The following is a 19,038-nucleotide window of genomic DNA, read 5'->3' as shown; positions in this document are numbered from 1 at the left end:
TGCTTATAAATGAATATTAAAGTGTGTTATGATTTTCTCCATCCCTTAATTCAGGGGTGTCAAACTTGATTTCATTGAGAGCCAGCCTTCTTTCCTTCCTTTCCTTCCTTCCTTCTTTCCTTCCGTCCTTCCTTCCTATCTTCCTTCCTTCCTTCCTTCCTCCTTCCTTTCCTTCCGTCCTTCCTTCCTATCTTCCTTCCTTCCTTCCGTCCTTTCTTCCTATCTTCTTTCCTTCCGTCCTTCTTATCTTCCTTCCTTCCTTTCCTTTCCTTCTCTTCCTTTCTTCCTTATTCCCTTCCTTCCTTCTTTCCTTTCCTCCCTCCTGTTGTGGTTCAGCCTGGGACCCCTCCGGGAATGGCTGATTTGCTGTCGGTGTCCGGCTCAGAGGCTGAGGACCAGGAGGGGCAGACTGATGAAGAAGCTGAATCCCAGGCTGAAGATGAAGGACAGCCAGAGTTCCACCAGGGGGAGCTCTCCCCAGCAAGCAGCCTGGATTCCCTGGGGGAAGATGCTAGTGACTTCATAGATATGCGACAGAGGAGAGCTAACGAGAGAAGAACGCAATTGGCCAGATATTTCCAGCATTAGGGGTCGCAGCTGGGTTTGGGTGTGGTGCTTGGGAAAGGATAAAAGGCGGCCCCACCCTTCCTGGCTTGTGGAGTTTTATCTTGGAGATTCGTGAGACCTGTTTGTGAACTTTGGTGGCTACAATCCTGGTTTGTGCCTTGGACTCTTGAAACCTTGGGGGTGTGTGCCAGCAAGAAGCTTTTGGAATTGACTGGACATCAGGACCCTGTTGTAAAGTATTGTAACCTGTCTGCTGTGAAGACAGGTTTTCCTTTGTGCTTATTTTTTCCTGCTATAAATTACTTTTGGATTTTACCAGAGTGTCTGGCTATTTTTCAGTGGGTGTGGAGGTCTGGGAAAACCCAGACAGAACACCTCCCTCCTTCCTTCCTTTCTCCTCCTTCCTTTTTTCTCCTTCCCTCTTCCTTCCTTCTTCCTTCCCTTCTTTCCTTAAGTTTCCTTCCTTGCATCCTGTTAGGCCCAAAATGGGGTAGGGGCTGCAATGATCACCCCATGACCCGTTTTTGGCTTCGGGAGGCCTCCTAGGCCCAAAAAGGGATGGGGGGGTGCCCAGGGGAGTGGGTGTGGGTGTGTCATGCACGCATGTGCAGGGAAAGACGCATTGCAATATGGGTGCTGGTGCACACTTTCAGCACATGAAAAAAAAGTTAACCATCGCTGACCCATATAATAAGGGGGAGGAAAAAAAGTTATTTACCCTTGAAAGGGCAGGGAGAAATACAATTTTAGTTGCATTTCTTATCCTATTTCAGTTAATTCACCGTATGACTTTATTTGTTGATAAAGCTGTTATGGCTGTCTACGGTGGGTGGGGGGAAGGGGGAAATAAATTTCTACTTGCATTTATTATCGCACTTTGACAAAATCATGGGAAAGCTCAAAGACAAGACATGATTTTTTTTTTTTTAAAGGTGAGGAATATAAATATGTATTTAAAAATTTTTTTTTTAAAAAAAGAATTATATTAAAAAAATTCAGTTTAAGTTGATTAATCTAACCAATTACTCTGATGAAAGGGGAGGGGGGAACCTCTGTCCCGTCCCGTGATGAGGGTGAAATTTAAGGGCCCTTTTTCCTCTTGCGAAGGAAATAAAGATGCTATAGACACCAGGTTCGTTTCCATAATACATGCTTGAGCGCTGCGCCCGCCATCTGCAAAATTGCAAAAAAGGAAAAGCAGAAACACACACACACGGAAGCATCTCGACACATCGGTGGTGGTGCTGCTGCCGCTTATTGTTCCTTAAGTGACGGAAGGTTTAATGAAGGAAACAGGCCATCCATCACGTGAAACCAGGCGGACTGTGTGGGTCTGACAGCCGGCACATGGCTTTATACGGTGGGGGAACCTCGCCACCTGTTAGCCGCTAACCTTTTACACAAGGATCCGGAGACAGAAGCTTTGTCCCTCTTCCCCTTTCGCTTTCGGAAGGTTTGTTTGTTTGTTTGTTTGTCTATCTATCTATCTATCTATCTATCTATCTATCTATCTATCTATCTATCTATCTATCTATTTGATTTGTATGCCGCCCTCTCCGTAGACTCGGGGCGGCTAACAACAGTAATAAACAGCATGTAACAAATCTAATGTATAAAATAATTAAAAAACCCTTATTAAAACCAAACATACACACAAACATACCATGCATAAATTGTATAGGCCTACGGGGGAAAAGGGTAGTTGAGTTCCCCCATGCCTGATGACAGAGGTGGGTTTTGAGGAGCTTACGAAAGGCAAGGAGGGTGGGGGCAATTCTGATCTCCGGGGTGAGCTGGTTCCAGAGGGTCGGGGCCACCACAGAGAAGGCTTTTCTCCTGGGTCCCGCCATACAACATTGTTTAGTTGACGGGACCCGGAGAAGGCCAACTCTGTGGGACCTAACCGGTCGCTGGGATTTGTGCGGCAGAAGGCGGACCTGGAGATATTCTGGTCCAATGCCATGAAGGGCTTTATAGGTCATAACCAACACTTTGAATTGTGACCGGAAACTGATCGGAAACCAATGCAGACTGCGGAGTGTTGGTGTGACATGGGCATACATGGGGAATGAGGGTTTTAGTCGGTATACATATAGAAAAATACATGATGAAGGTTATAGAGGAGATACTCATAGTAAAATATATCTAAGAAAGAAGCAGGGGTGTCAATTGCATAGAGGGCCACAACAGGGTTGTGTTTGACCTTGAGGGGGGAAACGGGATGGGTGTGGCCAGAGTGGATGTGGCCAGCTCGACATCACTTGTGTTGGGGGCGCCTGTGGCAGCCCAAACGCTCTGACAGCGAATACAGGCTTCTGTTTTTGGCTGTGATTACCTCCTGCAACCCTCTGCTAGCCAAAATGGAGCTTGGGGGCCCCTGCAATTTTGGCTGGCAGAGGCAGCCTTCATTTGGGCATTTCCAGGGCATTTTGGCGGGCAGAGGCAGACTTGGCTGTTTCCAAGGTGTCCCTTGGGCCAGATCTAAGAACCCCACAGCTGGATCTGGGCCCCCTGAGCATTGAGTTTGACACCCCTGGCCTAAAGCAACATCATGTAATTTTAGCCAATTGAGCTATGGTTGTAATCCATTCTTCCTGGCCCAAAGGGAGGGAGCTATGTAGAGAAAGGAGATCTGGTCACTTACCTGAAATGGCATATAAATTGGAGTGCTGGTATTCGAAGTCCGGCCGGGTGCCGTGCCCTTTCCCTCGGAAACTGGCGGGAAGCGTCAACGATATATGTCTAAAGAGAAGAGACAAAAGAGCACATTTGAATTTCAAGAACAACCACCCCGAATTAGGGAGGCAGCGATTCTCGTGGAGATTTGGTTTCGACCGATTATCTTGCCCACCTGGGTGACCTTGGGCCAGTCACTGTCTTCCTGCCCTGGGAAAGAGGCAATGGCAAACCAAAATGTCGCTAAGAAAACAGCAGAGGTTTGTTCAGGGTAGCACTGGAGAATCGGATACAAGTGAATGGAAGAAGAAGAAGAGGAAGAGGAAGAGGAAGAAGAAGAAGAGGAAGAGGGAAAAGGCAAAGAAAAAGAGGAAGAAGAGGAGGAGGAAGAGGAAGGAAGAGAAGAAAAAAAAAGATATGTGAATATGCAATCAATATTTCTCTGGCGGGATAACTATTTCATCCCAAAAAAGAATTTGGACAGGTCCAAAAGGAGGAGGAGGAGGAGAAGGGGGAGGAGGAGGAGGAGGAGAAGAAGAAGAAGAAGAAGAAGAAGAAGAAAGAAGAATAGAAGGAGGAAGAGGGGGAGAAGGAGGAGGAGGAGGAGGAGGAAAAAGAAGAAGAAGAGGAGGAGGAGAAAAACTGGGCAAAATTTTTCATTGGCAAAATTGGGTTGTCAAGAGCTTAATTAGAAGATGACAACTTTACCATAATACAACCAGTTTTATCTAGTGGTTGGCACCAGACTAGAAAGTGAGAGACGGTGAGTTCTAGTCCTGTCTTAGGTATGAAAGCTGGCTGGGTGACTTGGGACCAGTCCATCACAGGGTTGTTGTTGTGGGGAAAATTAAGAGGAGAAAGATATGTTTGCCATCTTAACTTATTTGTGAAAAATAATCAAGGCAAGATACAAACAAACAATCTTAAATCTGCCCTAATTTTTGCCATGAATTGACTTTATACCAATATAAACATCAGCCAGATCCAGATCCTAAACTTATTATTGCTGCCAGTTAAAAACTATGTTTCCTGTTGAGATATATATATATTTAAAAAGCCACATTTTACCATCATTTTAAACTATAAAAAAGGGAATTTCACCCTCCCCTCCCTCATTGTACATGTAAATAAATGTGCCACTCAGAAACCCCAAACAACCTAATTTATTGGGAGGCAAAAGATTAATATAACCCCCAAGTTCCTTGAACTGTTAAAACACCAACAGCTTGGCAGCATATGGCAAATCAATTACTACTTTGAATTTTGAAACTCATATTCACACATGCACATTTTTTAAAAAAAAATAAAATTAAATAAATAAGAGTCCCTGAACAAAAGTGGAGCAGAGGGAAGAGAGAAAGAAATGGCGAGCGAGAGAGAGGAACAATTGGGAAACAATAAGAGAACTGAGATGAATTGGAGGCGGCTAGAATTTGGAATATAATTAATCATAGTTTCAAGCAGCAGGGAGCCCTATTGACAGAGGCATTGTATTTGAATATGTAATTAGGGTGACATTTTTCATAAAATTATACATACGGATAGACGGACAGACAGACAGATAGATAGATTATGGATACAGATGGATAGAAGAGTGGGGAAATTTATTTCTTACTATGACTAGATAGATAGATAGATAGATAGATAGATAGATAGATAGATAGATAGATAATGATGATGGATGGATAGATAGATAAATAGATATAGTAGATAGATATAGTGGATGGATGGATGGATGGATGGATGGGCAGATAGATATTAGACATAGGTAGAGATAGATAGATATTAGATATTAGATAGATAGATAGATGGATTAGATAGATGAGAAAGAAATAGATAGATAGATAGATAGATAGATAGATAGATAGATAGATAGATAGATTGATTGATTGATTAGATAGAGGAGAAAGAAATAGATAGATAGATTTTCTCACTTTGCTTCTGATCTTTCCCCCAACTAACTTCAGATTATGCCCCCTTGTTCTTGGGTTCACTTTCCTATTAAAAACACTTCTCTCCTGAACCTTATTTAACTCTTTAACATGTCCCCCCTTTCCCTTCTGTCCTCCAGGCTATACAGATTGAGTTCATGAAGTCTTTCCTGATCAGTTTTATGCTTAAGACTTTCCACCATTTTTGTAGCCCGTCTTTGGACCCGTTCAATTTGATCAATATATTTTGGTAGGTGAAGTCTGCAGAACTGAACACAGTATTCCAAATGGGGTCTCACCAGTGCTCTATACAGCGGGATCACAATCTCCCCTCTTCCTGCTTGTTATACCTCTAGCTATGCAGCCAAGCATTCTATTTGCTTTCCTTACAGCCTGACCATGCTCTTCACCCATTTTGAGACTGTCAGAAATCACTACCTGCTGTTCTCAGCCGCTCTGAGTCTTCGGAGAAGGGCGGCATACAAATCTAATTAATAATAATAATAATAATAATAATAATAATAATAATAACTACCCCCAAATCCTTCTCTTCTGAAGTTTTTGCTAACAGAGAACTGCCAATACAATACTCAGATTAAGGATTCATTTTCCCCAAGTGCATTATTTTACATTTGGAAACATTAAATTCCATTGCTTTGACCATGACAAAAAGTGCAGATATTTTTCTAAAAATTTTTTAAAGGAAAACGTCGATGCTTTTTAATAAGGAACAATTTTTTAAAAAGCCAGTCTCTCTGGAGCCATAATTAGAGGGGATTAATTGAAGTTGTGTTTTGACACTGTTGCCGAATGCGCTGACGATGCGTGAGGACTGCGCCCGCTGAACGGGGGAGGAGGAGCAGGGGAGAGGAGGGGGAGGAAAAAGCATGGCGGAGGATTATCTCCCCCACCCACCCAAACCTCTACCGCCGCTTGCAATGCGTGGCAGATCGTCAGGCGGCTATTCCCTCCCGCCCTACTCGAGCGAGTAGGCAAAGTTAGACCTGAAAAGACGTATTAACAATTAATTACTAGGACTTGAAGAGAATCTCGAGTGGGGAGGGAAGGGAGGGGCAGCTCATTAATATGAGCAAATGCCAATTAATTCTCGCCACCGGGCGGCAGACAAAACAAGTAGCATTCAAATGACAGCCCAGAAAGAGGGTTTATCGAAAAAGAAGAAGAGAAGAAATAACATCTTATGTGTGCGTCTATATTTATGGGGGTGGGGGGTGGGAACACCCAGCCTTAGAGACGGGGTAAAGGGATGACAAAGAGGAGAACAGTCCCAGCAGGCTCCCCGTTATTTCCAGACAAAATGGAGGCCGCCCAATCTTTGGTTTCCGCTGCTCGTCTACAATTCGGTGTGAGCGGAATACCAATGTCAACTTGTTTTCTCTTTGGCTACTGATAAATCGTTCTCCGTCGTCAACTCTCCTTCTTAAAGAGTTGGAAGGATAAAGGTTTGGGGTGGGTGGGTGGAGGAAGTGTGGCGGGGGTGGGAGAGGAGAAGGGGAGGAGGAAGACGAGAAGGAGAAAGAGAGTGGAGAAGAGGAGAAAAGAGAAGGGGAGAAGGAAGAGGAGGAGGAGAAGTAGAGGAAGAAAAAGGAAAAATATTAAGGAGAAGAAATGGGAGGAGGAGGAGGAAGAGGAGGGGGAAGTGGAGGGGAGGAGAAGGAGAAGGAGGAGGAGGAGAAGGAGGAGAAGGAGAAGAAATAATGAGAAAAAGGAAAAATATCAAGGAAAAGAAGAAATGGGAGGAAGAGGAGGAAGGAGGAAGAGGAGGGGGAAGAGGAGGGTAGGAGAAGGGGAAGGAGAAGAGAAGGAGAAGGAGGAGGAGAAGAAGAAGAAGAAGAGGAGGAGGAGGAGGAAGAAGAAATAATGAGAAAAAGGAAAAATATCAAGGAAAAGAAGAAATGGGAGGAAGAGGAGGAAGGAGGAAGAGGAGGAGGAGGAGGATGAAGAGGAGAAGGAAAAGAAGAAGAAGAAGAAGAAGAAGAAGAAGAAGAAATAATGAGAAAAAGGGAAAATATCAAGGAGAAGAAGAAATGGGAGGAAGAGGAAGAAGAAGAGGAGAGGAGGAGGAGAAGAAGAGGAGGAGGAAGAAATAATGAGAAAAAGAAGAAAAATTAAGGAGAAGAAATGAGAGCAGGGGTAGGCAGGAGGAGGAGATGAGAAGGAGAAAGAGAAATAAAGTGTTTGTCAAAGTAACAAGATCCCAAAATTAATGTTAGGCAGGACAAAGGATCGCTCCTTTTAAAGTTCCCAGTCTGCCTGTCATTGAATGCTACTGCCCATTCAAGAAAAAATTCATAACATCATAGCTGCTAGTACAACTGAGAAAGGAACATAAATACAGACATGGATGATAAATAGGTCAGGCGTAGAACTGGGGTGTAAAATGTTGTGAGCGGATCTTGCAACTGGGTGTTTTTGAATTTAGGAATTTAATCTGGAAACTTAAAAGTACCCATAGATAGCAGTCAAGCATATGCCAATCTCTGCTTCAAAAACCCTTAGTTTTTAACTTAGGGTCATCTGGAAATCATCATTGCCAAGGAAGAACGAGAACCCCAAATCTCACCTGGGAAGGTTGGCAGCTGGTGTTGTGGCTGGTGCTTGCGGAGAAGGTGTGGTGGGCTGAGACGATTCGTGGTTTCGAGGGACCTTCCCCATCCGATACCAGATCCCCATGTTGTTCAATTCCCTTTTCAACAAAGAGAGAAAATGAAGAAGAAGAAGAAGAAGAAGAAGAAGAAGAAGAGGAAGAGGAAGGAAGAGGAAGTAGTAGTAGTAGTAGAAGAAGAAGAGAAGAAGGAGGAGGAGGAGGAGGAAGAAGTAGTAGTAGTAGAAGAAGAAGTAGAAGAAGAAGAAGAGGAGGAGGAGGAGGAAGAGGAAGAATAATGAGAAAAAGAAGAAAAATTAAAGAAGAAATGAGAGGAGGAGGAGGCAGAGAAGGAGGAGAAGATGAGGAGATAAAATATAAATATAAAATATGATATAAAATAATAGGATTTGAAAAGACCAGCCCCTTGCTCAAATACAAGACCCAAACCATTCCAGACAAATACTAGTACCACTCTATAAAGCCTTAGTTAGACCACATCTGGAGTATTACATCCAGTTTTGGACACCACACTATAAAAAAAGGATATTGAGACTCTAGGAAAAGTGCAGAGGAGAGCAACCAAGAAGATTAAGGACCTGGAGGCTAACACATATAATGAACGGTTGCAGGGACTGGGCATGGCTAGTTTATCAAAGAGAAGGGGAGACAGTATAGCAGCTTTCCAATATTTGTGGGGTGGAACAATGAGGAGGGAGTCAAGCTATTCCCCAAAGCACCTGAAGGACAGAGAAGAAATAATGGTTGGAAATTGATCAAGAGATCTTCTGGACAAATGGGTATCCAACATCTTCTTAAAAACTTCCAGTGTTGGAGCATTCACAACTTCTGGAGGCAAGCCGTTCCACTGATCAGTTGTTTGGTCGGGAATTTTCTCCTTAGTTCTAATTTACTTCTCTCCTTGTTTAGTTTCCACCCACCTTGTCCTATCCTCAGGTGCTTTGGAGAATAGCTTGACTCCCTCTTCATTGTGGCCACCCCTGAGATATTGGAAGACTGCTATCCTGTCTCCCCTGGTCCTTCTTTTCATTAAACTAGCCATGCCCAGTTCCTGCAACCATTCTTCATATGTTTTAGTCTCCAGTCTCCTTTGTTGCTCTTCTCTGCACTTTTTCTAGAGTCTCAACATCCTTTTTACATCGTGGTGACCAAAACTGGATGCAGCATTCCAGGTGTGGCCTTACCAAGGCCTTATAAAGTGGTATTAACACTTCACGTGGATTTTTGATTCTATCCCCTGTTAATGCAGCCTAGAATTATGTTGGCTTTTTTGGCAGCTGCTGCACACGGCTGGCTTATATTTAAATGGTTGTCCACCAGGACTCCAAGATCCCTCTCACAGTTACTACAGTTGAGCAAGGTACCACATGTACTGTAACCGTGCATTTTGTTTTTGTTGCCTAAATGTAGAACCTTACTTTTTTTCAAGCCATTGAATTTTATTTGGTTTGATATCCAGTTCCCTCAATTATTCATTGTATGTTTTATTGAGTTGATAGAAGACACAGCAAAGACCCTTTAGGAATGGTTTAGAAATGAGCCAGAGGTCCTACTGGGGGAGAAACCAGGCCTCGTGCAAACAAGCCAAGGAAAAGTCCTGATTTCAGAGAAAAATGAAAACACTTCCATACCCAATGTACGTATACTGTGGAAGAGTTTGTTTGCCTCGGCCAAGGATCCGGATATCACAAATAGCAGCCTCTGTAGAATCCCGGGGTATAAATTTAATGCATAACCTCTTTTTCCGAAAAGCAGTTTCTTCTGAAAAAGACAGGAGGAGTATAAAGAATCTCTTCTCTTTGCAGGTAATTGAAGATAAAGAAAACTAACAACGGTTACTCTCACGTACCCTGTTTTCCCCCCAATAAGACATCCCCTGATAATAAGACCAATCGTGCATAGCATGATTATTTCAGGGTTCAAAAGAATGTAAGACAAGGTCTTATTTTCATGGAAACACAATATCTATCCATCCATCCATCCATCCATCCATCCATCCAAACAACCATCTATCTATCTATCTCTATCATCCATCCATCCATCCATCCACCCACCCTTTCCCCACAAATAATCTCTTTTTCTCTCTCATCTCTCTCCCCCTCTTTGTCTGTATGTCTCTCTCTCATCTCTCTCTCTTTCATTCTTTGTTTCTTTCTCTCTCTCATCTCTCACCCCTTTGTGTGTGTGTGTGTCTCTCTCTCTCATCTTTTTCTCTCTCATCTCTTTCACTCTCTCATCTTTCTCCCCCCTCCTGTTTCTCTCTCTTTCATCTTTCTCTGTGTCATCTCTTTCTCTTTCATCTCTCTCTCTCTCTCTCACTCATTCTCCGTATCTGGACATTTAAAAATTGGTGGAACTTCTGCTGAACGAAAGTGCCAAATGTGGACTTTGTGTACAATGTCAATCCTAAAGAAAAATGCTATCTTAGCAAGGAAAAGGCAGGATTACAACACTTGGACATCCAGCTACATTGGATGAAGTTCAGCTCCAGTTATGGTGGTTCCTTACTATATGTAAGGGGAATTTCATCCAGAACTTCTCAGAAGGCACCGGTCTCGATGGCAGAATGTTGACCAAGATGTTTCTACAGTTCAGGATTGTTTTAAAGCTTTCTTTCCCCCTTGAACCTCAATCTTTAACCTGCACTTCTCTTTGTCTAGTCTGGATTGGGATGGGTTGATCTTCAACTGCAACCCAACGAGAGGGAAGCAGAGAGAATTCAACTCAATCCATAGATGGTGTGCCAGAAAATCTTCTCTCTCTGGTTGAATCTAGAGGGGATCTGGTCACAATAAAAGCTACTAACTCTACTTACGTGTATCCATAGTTTCTTGAATTGGGATGAAGCCGACGGGCAAAGTGTCTTTTACATCTATGAGTTTCATGTCAACCAAGACATTACCTAAGTGACTCTGTTGGAAGAAAGACAGAACACTCAATGATGGGCAAATAGTGGAGAATTCATCAAAAACTGAGCTAGCCTCAATAAACACAAGACATCTGATGATTCCATTCATCCAGTCCAATAAGGTTATTGTACAAATACAATCCATATATCCAGACTTTCTCACAAGCAATCCCTACTCATTTGAGTTTCAGCTCAAGTTTGGGTGCTGGGTCAAGAAACTTGGCTTTGGAAGGTTAAATCTTAGATATGACAACTATTTGAGCATTGGCAAAGAGAATGGAATGATTGTAAACATTCAGATAATCAACTGATCAATCCATCAATCAAATAAATCTGCAGTATGGTTATGGACCAGCATAAATCAGACTGGGACATTTCTTAAAATGTCATTTGGGGGGATGCTGCTCCAGGAGCATTTGAAAACCATATCTTTCCAGAGGTTTTCCCCCCAAAATTACAAAGCATGGGAACAGCTCGAGTTTTATTAAAACACAACCATAGGAAAAATTACACAGACTGGGCAGAAAAGACATACGGTATTTTTCAGACTATAAGACACACTAGAGCATAAGATGCACCAAGAATGTACTGTATGTCAGTTGATTGAATGGGAATGAGCGTTTATTAATGGTTCTGGGGTTTTAGATTAATTAATTCTAAACTAATTGGATTTAGGGTGTCATATTGTTCTTTTTATATGTTGTAAGCCGCCCCGAGACCTCGGAGAGGGATGGCATATAAATCCAATTAATAAATAAATAAAATAAATAATAAATTTTGAAGAGGTAAATCCCCCCCAAAATATTTTGCCATCTCCAGCCCCCAGCTTATCTCAATCTACAGGCCTCTCTACATGCCCAGTTTTTGCGAAAAATAGGCTCATTTTTCATCTCCCAAACCCCCCCACCATGCATTGCATTTTTGCCCTGCCCAGTCCCCAAGAGAATTTGCAGGCCTCCCAAACCCTCCGTGTAGCCCATTTTTGCAAAAAAATGGTTGTATTTTGAAAGCCAAAAATGGTTGTATTTTGGAAGCCAAAAATGGCTGTATTCAGTGTGTAACAGTGATGGCGAACCATTTTTTCCCTCATGTGCCAAAAGGGTGTGCGTGCATGCTATCACACATGCACGAGTGCCCACACCCATAATTCAATGCCTGGAGAGGGCAAAAACAGTCCCTCCCCTGCAGGCCGAAAATGGCCTGTTTCCCAACTTCTGGTGGGCCCAGTAGGTTCGTGTTCCACCCTCCCCAGACTTCAAAGGCTTCCCTGGAGCCGGGGAGGGTAAAAATGCCCTCCCCATCCCCTGGAGGCTCTCTGGAAGCCAAAATTTCCCCCCAGAGCCTCTGTGTGAGCCAAACATCAGCTAGCCGTCTGAGTTAGGGCAATGGCCCGTGTGCCATTAGATATGTTTCTGTGTTCCACCTGTGGTACCTATGCCATAGGTTCGCCACCACTGGTGTATAAGATGCACCAATATTTTTTTAGGGTGGGGAAAATGCATCTTAATATTCTGAAAAATACGGTACATCCATCTTGCTAATCAGCTTCCTTTTTGAAGCTTGGTCCAAAAAGTCCAGAAAGCAAAGGAAAATAATAAAAAAAGAGAGATCTTTCCTCCATGTCAAGTTGGAACAAAGAAACCTGCTTGAAATCCAAGCAAACACCGTTCCTTATTCATTAAATGCCACAGAAGAAACTACAGCAGAGCCGTTTCAGTTGCGTTTCATAACATTCCCATCCGAAAATGTACCTGGGATCTCCCTTGCTTTGTCAATCGTGCAAGTAGAGGCCCATCGTCTTCTGCAAACATCTTTCGCTTGGGGGCATGTGGGAGGAATGGGTTTTACACCCTGCATAAGTCAAGATTCATTTTTCTCCCCCCCCCCCCCAAAAGGATCTTGGCACCGGAGACCAAAGAGAATGTGAATAATGGGGAACAAACCTGATTAGGAACCAGCAGTTTTATAACGTTGTCTGCCTTGGAGTCGGCCTCAAACTTTTGGCAACTCACAGACAAGACCGTGCAGCTTTCTTGGCAAACTCTTTTGGAAGGCTGAGGAAGGACTAAGCCCTACCTGCCACCAGGAAATTTCCACGGCTGAGAAGGGAAAACCTTCACCATTATTTGATTCTGGCTCTTGGAGTGAGAGACAGAGACCAGCGGCCAAAATCGGGAAGCTGGCTTTGGTGCCTATAGCTAGAGTAGAACTCATGGTCCCCTGGCTTCTGATCTAAATCCAGGGTCTCTTGGTCTCTTTGTCTTCTGCTTCTCGTGGTCTCCTGGCTAAAGATGGTGACCTAACATCAAAAGCATCATCAAAAAAGCACAACAAAGAATGCTCTTTCTGCACCGACTCAGGAAGCTCAAACTGCCCAAGGAGCTGCTGATACAGTTCTACAGAGAAACCATTGAGTCTGTCATCTGCACCTCTATAACTGTCTGGTTCGGTTCTGCAACCCAACAAGACCGACACAGCCTTCAGAGGAGAATCAGAACTGCAGAATAAACAATTGCTGCCAACCTGCCTTCCATTGAGGACCTGTATATTGCACAAGTCAAAAAGGGGTCCGTGAAAATATTTACTGACCCCTCACATCCTGGACACAAACTGTTTCAACTCCTACCCTCAAAACGTCGCTACAGAGCACTGCACACCAAGACAACTAGACACAAGAACAGTTTTTTTCCGAACGCCATCACTCTACTAAAGAAATAATTCCCTCAACACTGTCAGACTTTCTACTAAATCTGCACTTCTATTCTACTAGTTTTTCTCATCATTCCTTTCACCCATTTCCTCCCATGTTGACTGTATGACTGTAACTTGTTGCTTATATCCTAAGATTTTTATTAATATTGTTTCTTCATTGCTTATTTGACCCCTATGACAATCATTAAGTGTTGTACCACATGATTCTTGACAAATGTATATTTTATTTTATGTACACTGAGAGCATATGCACCAAGACAAATTCCTTGTGTGTCCAATCACACTTGGCCAATAAAAATTCTATTCTATTCTATTCTTACATAACGAAAAGGAGGCAAAGTGTATATTCATATATACACTTAAAAAAAGGTTAATAATTGTAACATTCATTCAATCACTCCTTTTCGTTCGCTTAAATTCTTGGCAAAAACAATCGGTATCCAAACTGATTATTTCAGTTATTAATTTCTCTCTATAAATCAATTATTATTTCTACGCCTTATATTAATCATATATACAATATTTCAAGTCATACAAATATCAATTTAAATATAAACTGTTAGGTGAATAATTATTTTTATATTTCTAAATTTCTGGTTTACTGTCCCCTGTCCTAATGTTTCTCTCTCTTACTAGTATCATGAATATAATGCAAGAGCCGGGGTGGCGCAGCAGGTAGAGTGCTGTACTGCAGGCCACTGAAGCTGACTGTAGATCTGAAGGTCAGCGGTTCAAATCTCATCACCGGCTCAAGGTTGACTCAGCCTTCCATCCTTCCGAGGTGGGTAAAATGAGGACCCGGATTGTGGGGGCAATAGCCTAGCTCTGTTAATAAGTGCTATTGCTAACATGTTGTAAGCCGCCCTGAGTCTAAGGAGAAGGGTGGCATAAAAATTGAATGAATGAATGAATGAATGAATGAATGAATGAATGAATGAATGAATGAATAAATAAATAAATAAACATTGTTATATCTCTGTATACCACCAATATGTACTTGACAAAACAAACCAACAAATAAATAAATGAAACAAAATACTACCTCACGCTATCCAGTGGCTTAACCGCCAATCCAAACTGTCTCGATGGGAATGAGCTATACTGATAGTTTAATGCCCAAAGCACGCTCTCCTTCAACCTTCTCACAACCACAACTCACAAAAGCAGTTGGACTGACAGCTTCGCCACTGAGGGATGGGTGGGTGTCAAAATATGTTACTCTTTGATCCTACTTCAACCCCTTCATTGTTATACCACACTGGCGAGTGAACCAATCTGCTGCTTGTCTATGAATGTGTAGAGATTCTCAGCTATCCAGGTCATAGTTTATCCCAAAGGTGCATTTTCAAGGAAGTCCAGTTCTTCAAGAAATTTCAGGAGGCCTCCTGAAAGGCCAGTTGCCTCCTGAAAAAAGCACCTTTGGGACCGCTTACATATGGTGAGTGAAATCCAGAATATCAGGCAATGAAACTGAGAAGAAACAAGCATTAATGGGGTCCCTCCCCCCATTTCTTTCTTATTTTCCTTCTTTATTTTCTTTAGAGCAGTGGTTCTCAACCTTTCTAATGCCGCGATCCTTTAATAAAGTTCCTCATGTTGTGGTGACCCCAACCCATAAGTCGAGCGCCAATTCTCCCAAACAGAGCTTTAAGCTGATTGGCAGGAAGGTCAGAGGGAAACACCCACTGTCAACGCCTGATTGGTGGGATTGTAAAAATTTGTTCCAAGGTGCCAGAATAGAAGCTTTAGTCCCTAACACCAGGGGAAACCTGTCTTTTCCCACGGTCTTAGGTGACCCCTGTGAAACGGTCGTTCGATCCCCAACGTGGTCCCGACCCCCAGGATGAGAATATAGAACCATAGAAACATAGAAGATTGACGGCAGAAAAAGACCTCATGGTCCATCTAGTCTGCCCTTATACTATTTTCTGTATTTTATCTTAGGATGGATATATCTTTATCCCAGGCATGTTTAAATTCAGTTACTGTGGATTTATCTACCACGTCTGCTGGAAGTTTGTTCCAAGGATCTACTACTCTTTCAGTAAAATAATATTTTCTCATGTTGCTTTTGATCTTTCCCCCAACTAACCACTGCTTTAGAGTATCAGACAACAGACTATTAGCTCTTCCCCCAAGTTTGGACTTTAAGAAAATGTTTGGGCCAAAAAACCCCAAAAAAGCAAGCCACTTACGTTCTCTTTGGAGAAAGTCCGCGTGAAGCACAAATATCGTGTGACCTTGGATTTGAACAAGCCATCTTTCCAAAGATCGGCATCTAAGCCATCCGCTGTTTGTGCTACCTGTGAGGATGGAGGGGAGAGAAAGGGAAGTTGTGTCTATAACTAGGGAACATCATCAGTGTTGGGAATTCAGTGGTAAGTCACTTCTTCAGGCACTGAAACTGTTACTTAGTTGGGTAATGAAATGTCTGCAAGAAAACAACCAAACTCAGAAAACACCAAATATCCCCATTATCCTCCTCCTCCACTGCACAAACCCCATCCCCCTATACTCTGAAAAATATGGTTGGTCTATCTCTCTCTCTTTCTTTCTCTCTCTCTTCCTTCCTCCCTTTCTTTTCTCTTTCTTTCTCTCTATCTACCTATCTCAAATCTCATCTATTTCTAATATCTATCCCCCCTCTCTCTCTATCATCTATCTACCTATCTCTTTATCTACCTACCTACCTACCTATTGCTATATCTATCTATCTATCTATCTATCTATCTATCTATCTATCTATCTATCTATCTATCTATCTTTACCTACCTACCTACCTACCTATCTACCTACATATATATGTGTGTGTGTGTGTATGTGTGTGTGTGTAATCTCTCTCTCTATCTATCTATCTAGGAGGGGCAGCATACAAATCTAAATTATTATTATTATTATTATTATTATTATCATCATCATCATCATCATCATCATCATCTATCTATCTATCTATCTCTATATCTATTTATCTCTATATCTATCTAGTTATCATCTATCAATCTACCTCCCTACCTCTACCTCTACCTCTACCTCTCTATCTATCTATCTATCTATCTATCTATCTATCTATCTATCTATCTATCATCTATCTATCTATCTATCTATCTATCTATCTATCATCTATCTATCTATCTATCTATCATCTATCTATCTATCTATCTATCTATCTTTACCTACCTACCTATCTACCTACATATATATGTGTGTGTGTGTGTGTGTGTGTAATCTCTCTATCTATCTATCTATCTATCTATCTAGGAGGGGCAGCATACAAATCTAAATTATTATTATTATTATTATTATTATTATTATTATTATTATCTATCTATCTCTATATCTATTTATCTCTATATCTATCTAGTTATCATCTATCAATCTACCTCCCTACCTCCCTCTCTACCTCTACCTCTACCTCTACCTCTACCTCTACCTCTACCTCTACCTCTACCTCTACCTCTACCTCTATCTATCTATCTATCTATCTATCTATCTATCTATCTATCTATCTAATAATTTTACTTTTCTCTATGATGTTTTCCCCATGTAAAGATAAGTGAAAACCCCTGAAAAAGATGCAATTCTGAGTTATCAAATGCTGTCCTTTTTTCAATCTGACTTAAGAACCTTGGCATGCAATTGTTTTCCAAGATTGTTTATAACAGCAAGCCAATGAACCCAGCATTCCATTTTTATTATTTTTTTCAAAGCTGGGAGCTTAAAAAGAAGAAACTTCAAAGAGGTTATTTCATCTTGGGGTAATTTCCTCTCTGCCCCGAGCATTCTGACGACAAAACATGTGCCATGAAATGTGCACAGCGGAGGAATGTCGACAATGCGATATTATTTCAATCTTTAAGAAAAAAACTTTTTGGGATGTGCCAGAAGAATAGTTTTTTTAAAACAAATGAGAGAGAGAGCAGCGTGCCAAACCCAAAGCCTGGGAAATTCAAGCAGCATGAGGGAATCTACTAGGAAAAGAAATGAACAACCAAAAAACAGTGGAAACTAGTTGAAACCTGCAATGGAAGAACTGAGCTTGGTGTTCCAGAATCAAATACTGTAGGTCTTTCCTTCCTTCCTTCCTTCTTTCTTTCCTTCTTTATCTTTCTCTCTCTCTTTCTTTCTTTCCTTTCTTCCTTCCTGTTCTTTTCTTTCTCTTGCCTTCCCTTCTTTCTTTTTTCTTTTTCTTTCTTTCTTTCCTTCCTTTTCTTTCTCTTTCCTTCCTTCCTTCCTTCCTTCTTTCTTTTTCCTTCATCCTTTCTTTTTTCTTCTTCCTTCCTTCCTCCCTTTCCTTTTTCTTCTTTCTCTTTCTTCTTTTCCTTTCCTTCTTTCCTTCTCTTCCTTTTTTCTCTTCCTTCCTTTCTTCATCATGTATCTATCATCCCCCTATCATCTATCATCCCTCTATCTATCACCCATCTCTATCTATTATTTATTTATCATCTATCATCCCTCCCTCCCTCCCTCCCTATCTATCTATCTATCTATCTATCTATCTATCTATCATCTATCTATCTATCTATCCATTCATCCATCCATCAATACATCCATCGTTTCTATCTTTCATCTATCATCCATCTATTATCCCTCCCTCTCTCCCTCTCTCTCCCTCCCCCATCTATCTATCTATCTATCCATCCATCATCCATCCATCCATCCATCCTTCCATCCATCCATCAATACATCCATCGTATCTACCTATCATCCATCCATATCTGTCATCCATCTATTATCCCTCCCTCCCCCTCTCTCTCTCCCTCCCCCATCTATCCATCCATCCATCCATCCACCCAACCAACCACCTATCTATTTCCACCTATATTCCCGGCTGATTTTTCTAGGAATATCAGAAACCGGGGCCTGAAACAACAGTCTTCAGCATAACCTTGAGACCTCAAAAAGCACAGCTTTTGATCTCTCATTGTGATCTCAAAGCTTCCTTCGCGTCCCAGCTTGGAAAACTGTCAAAATCTGAGCCACCAGCTTGCACATGTTTGAACGCTGGCCTCCAAGGACATTCTCTGCCTCTTTCCCCCCTGGAATGCCAAAGGCCCGATTCATTCATCCCTGCCCAATGCCAAATAGAAACGTAAACATTAAAAATCCAGCACGACTTGTGCCAATGAATGTGCCAACTTTGGGATTTGTGTGTGTTACTTACAACAAAGATGGGTGAGGAACTAGAGTTTCAACGAACTCTATCAAGTAAATATCCTCAGCTTAGACTCTGACGCGTCCTCCTTGTCTTTAAAATGTTCCTATTGGAACTCTGAGATCTAGCTACTTGGCCTTTGATTGCAAGCACGCCACCCATGTTGCCTACATCGTGCTGCACCCCTTTCCAAAATTGGGAATATCTGATCATATGGAAAAAGGTCAGGGTGGCATATAAGTCGGATTGCATATAAATGCAGTACACGGATTAATTGAATGTAATGCATTGATTAAAATGAATGTAACACGTTAACAGTAAGGTAAATATAAATTAATGGAATATGTTGATTAATATTAATGCAATGCATATAATATAAATGCAGTGCGTTGACTAATATAGATTACTGTGTTGCAACATTTATAGTTAATATGCCAAGGAAAAGCAAAACATCCTAATTGCACCA

General features: G+C 41.8%; 1 protein-coding gene across 4 annotated transcripts in view; it reads right to left on the bottom strand.

Annotated features, from left to right (window-relative positions):
- Positions 1 to 19,038, bottom strand: part of MVB12B (multivesicular body subunit 12B) — a 114,287-nt gene that overhangs the window by 30,111 nt on the left and 65,138 nt on the right. For all 4 annotated transcript variants that reach the window (XM_070758543.1, XM_070758545.1, XM_070758542.1 and 1 more), the window contains 5 exons: positions 15,616 to 15,723; positions 10,616 to 10,712; positions 9,432 to 9,561; positions 7,759 to 7,881; positions 3,212 to 3,309 (listed from right to left, as the gene is read on the bottom strand). In XM_070758543.1, coding sequence (XP_070614644.1) covers positions 3,212 to 3,309; positions 7,759 to 7,881; positions 9,432 to 9,561; positions 10,616 to 10,712; positions 15,616 to 15,723 — 556 coding nt within the window. The remainder of the gene's footprint in view (positions 1 to 3,211; positions 3,310 to 7,758; positions 7,882 to 9,431; positions 9,562 to 10,615; positions 10,713 to 15,615; positions 15,724 to 19,038) is intronic.

Source organism: Erythrolamprus reginae, chromosome 8, assembly GCF_031021105.1.
Source record: "Erythrolamprus reginae isolate rEryReg1 chromosome 8, rEryReg1.hap1, whole genome shotgun sequence".
In the NCBI taxonomy this organism is placed as follows: Eukaryota; Metazoa; Chordata; class Lepidosauria; order Squamata; family Dipsadidae; genus Erythrolamprus; species Erythrolamprus reginae.
Note: the sequence above shows the minus strand (reverse complement) of the source record. Positions and strands in the feature narration are given on the sequence as shown.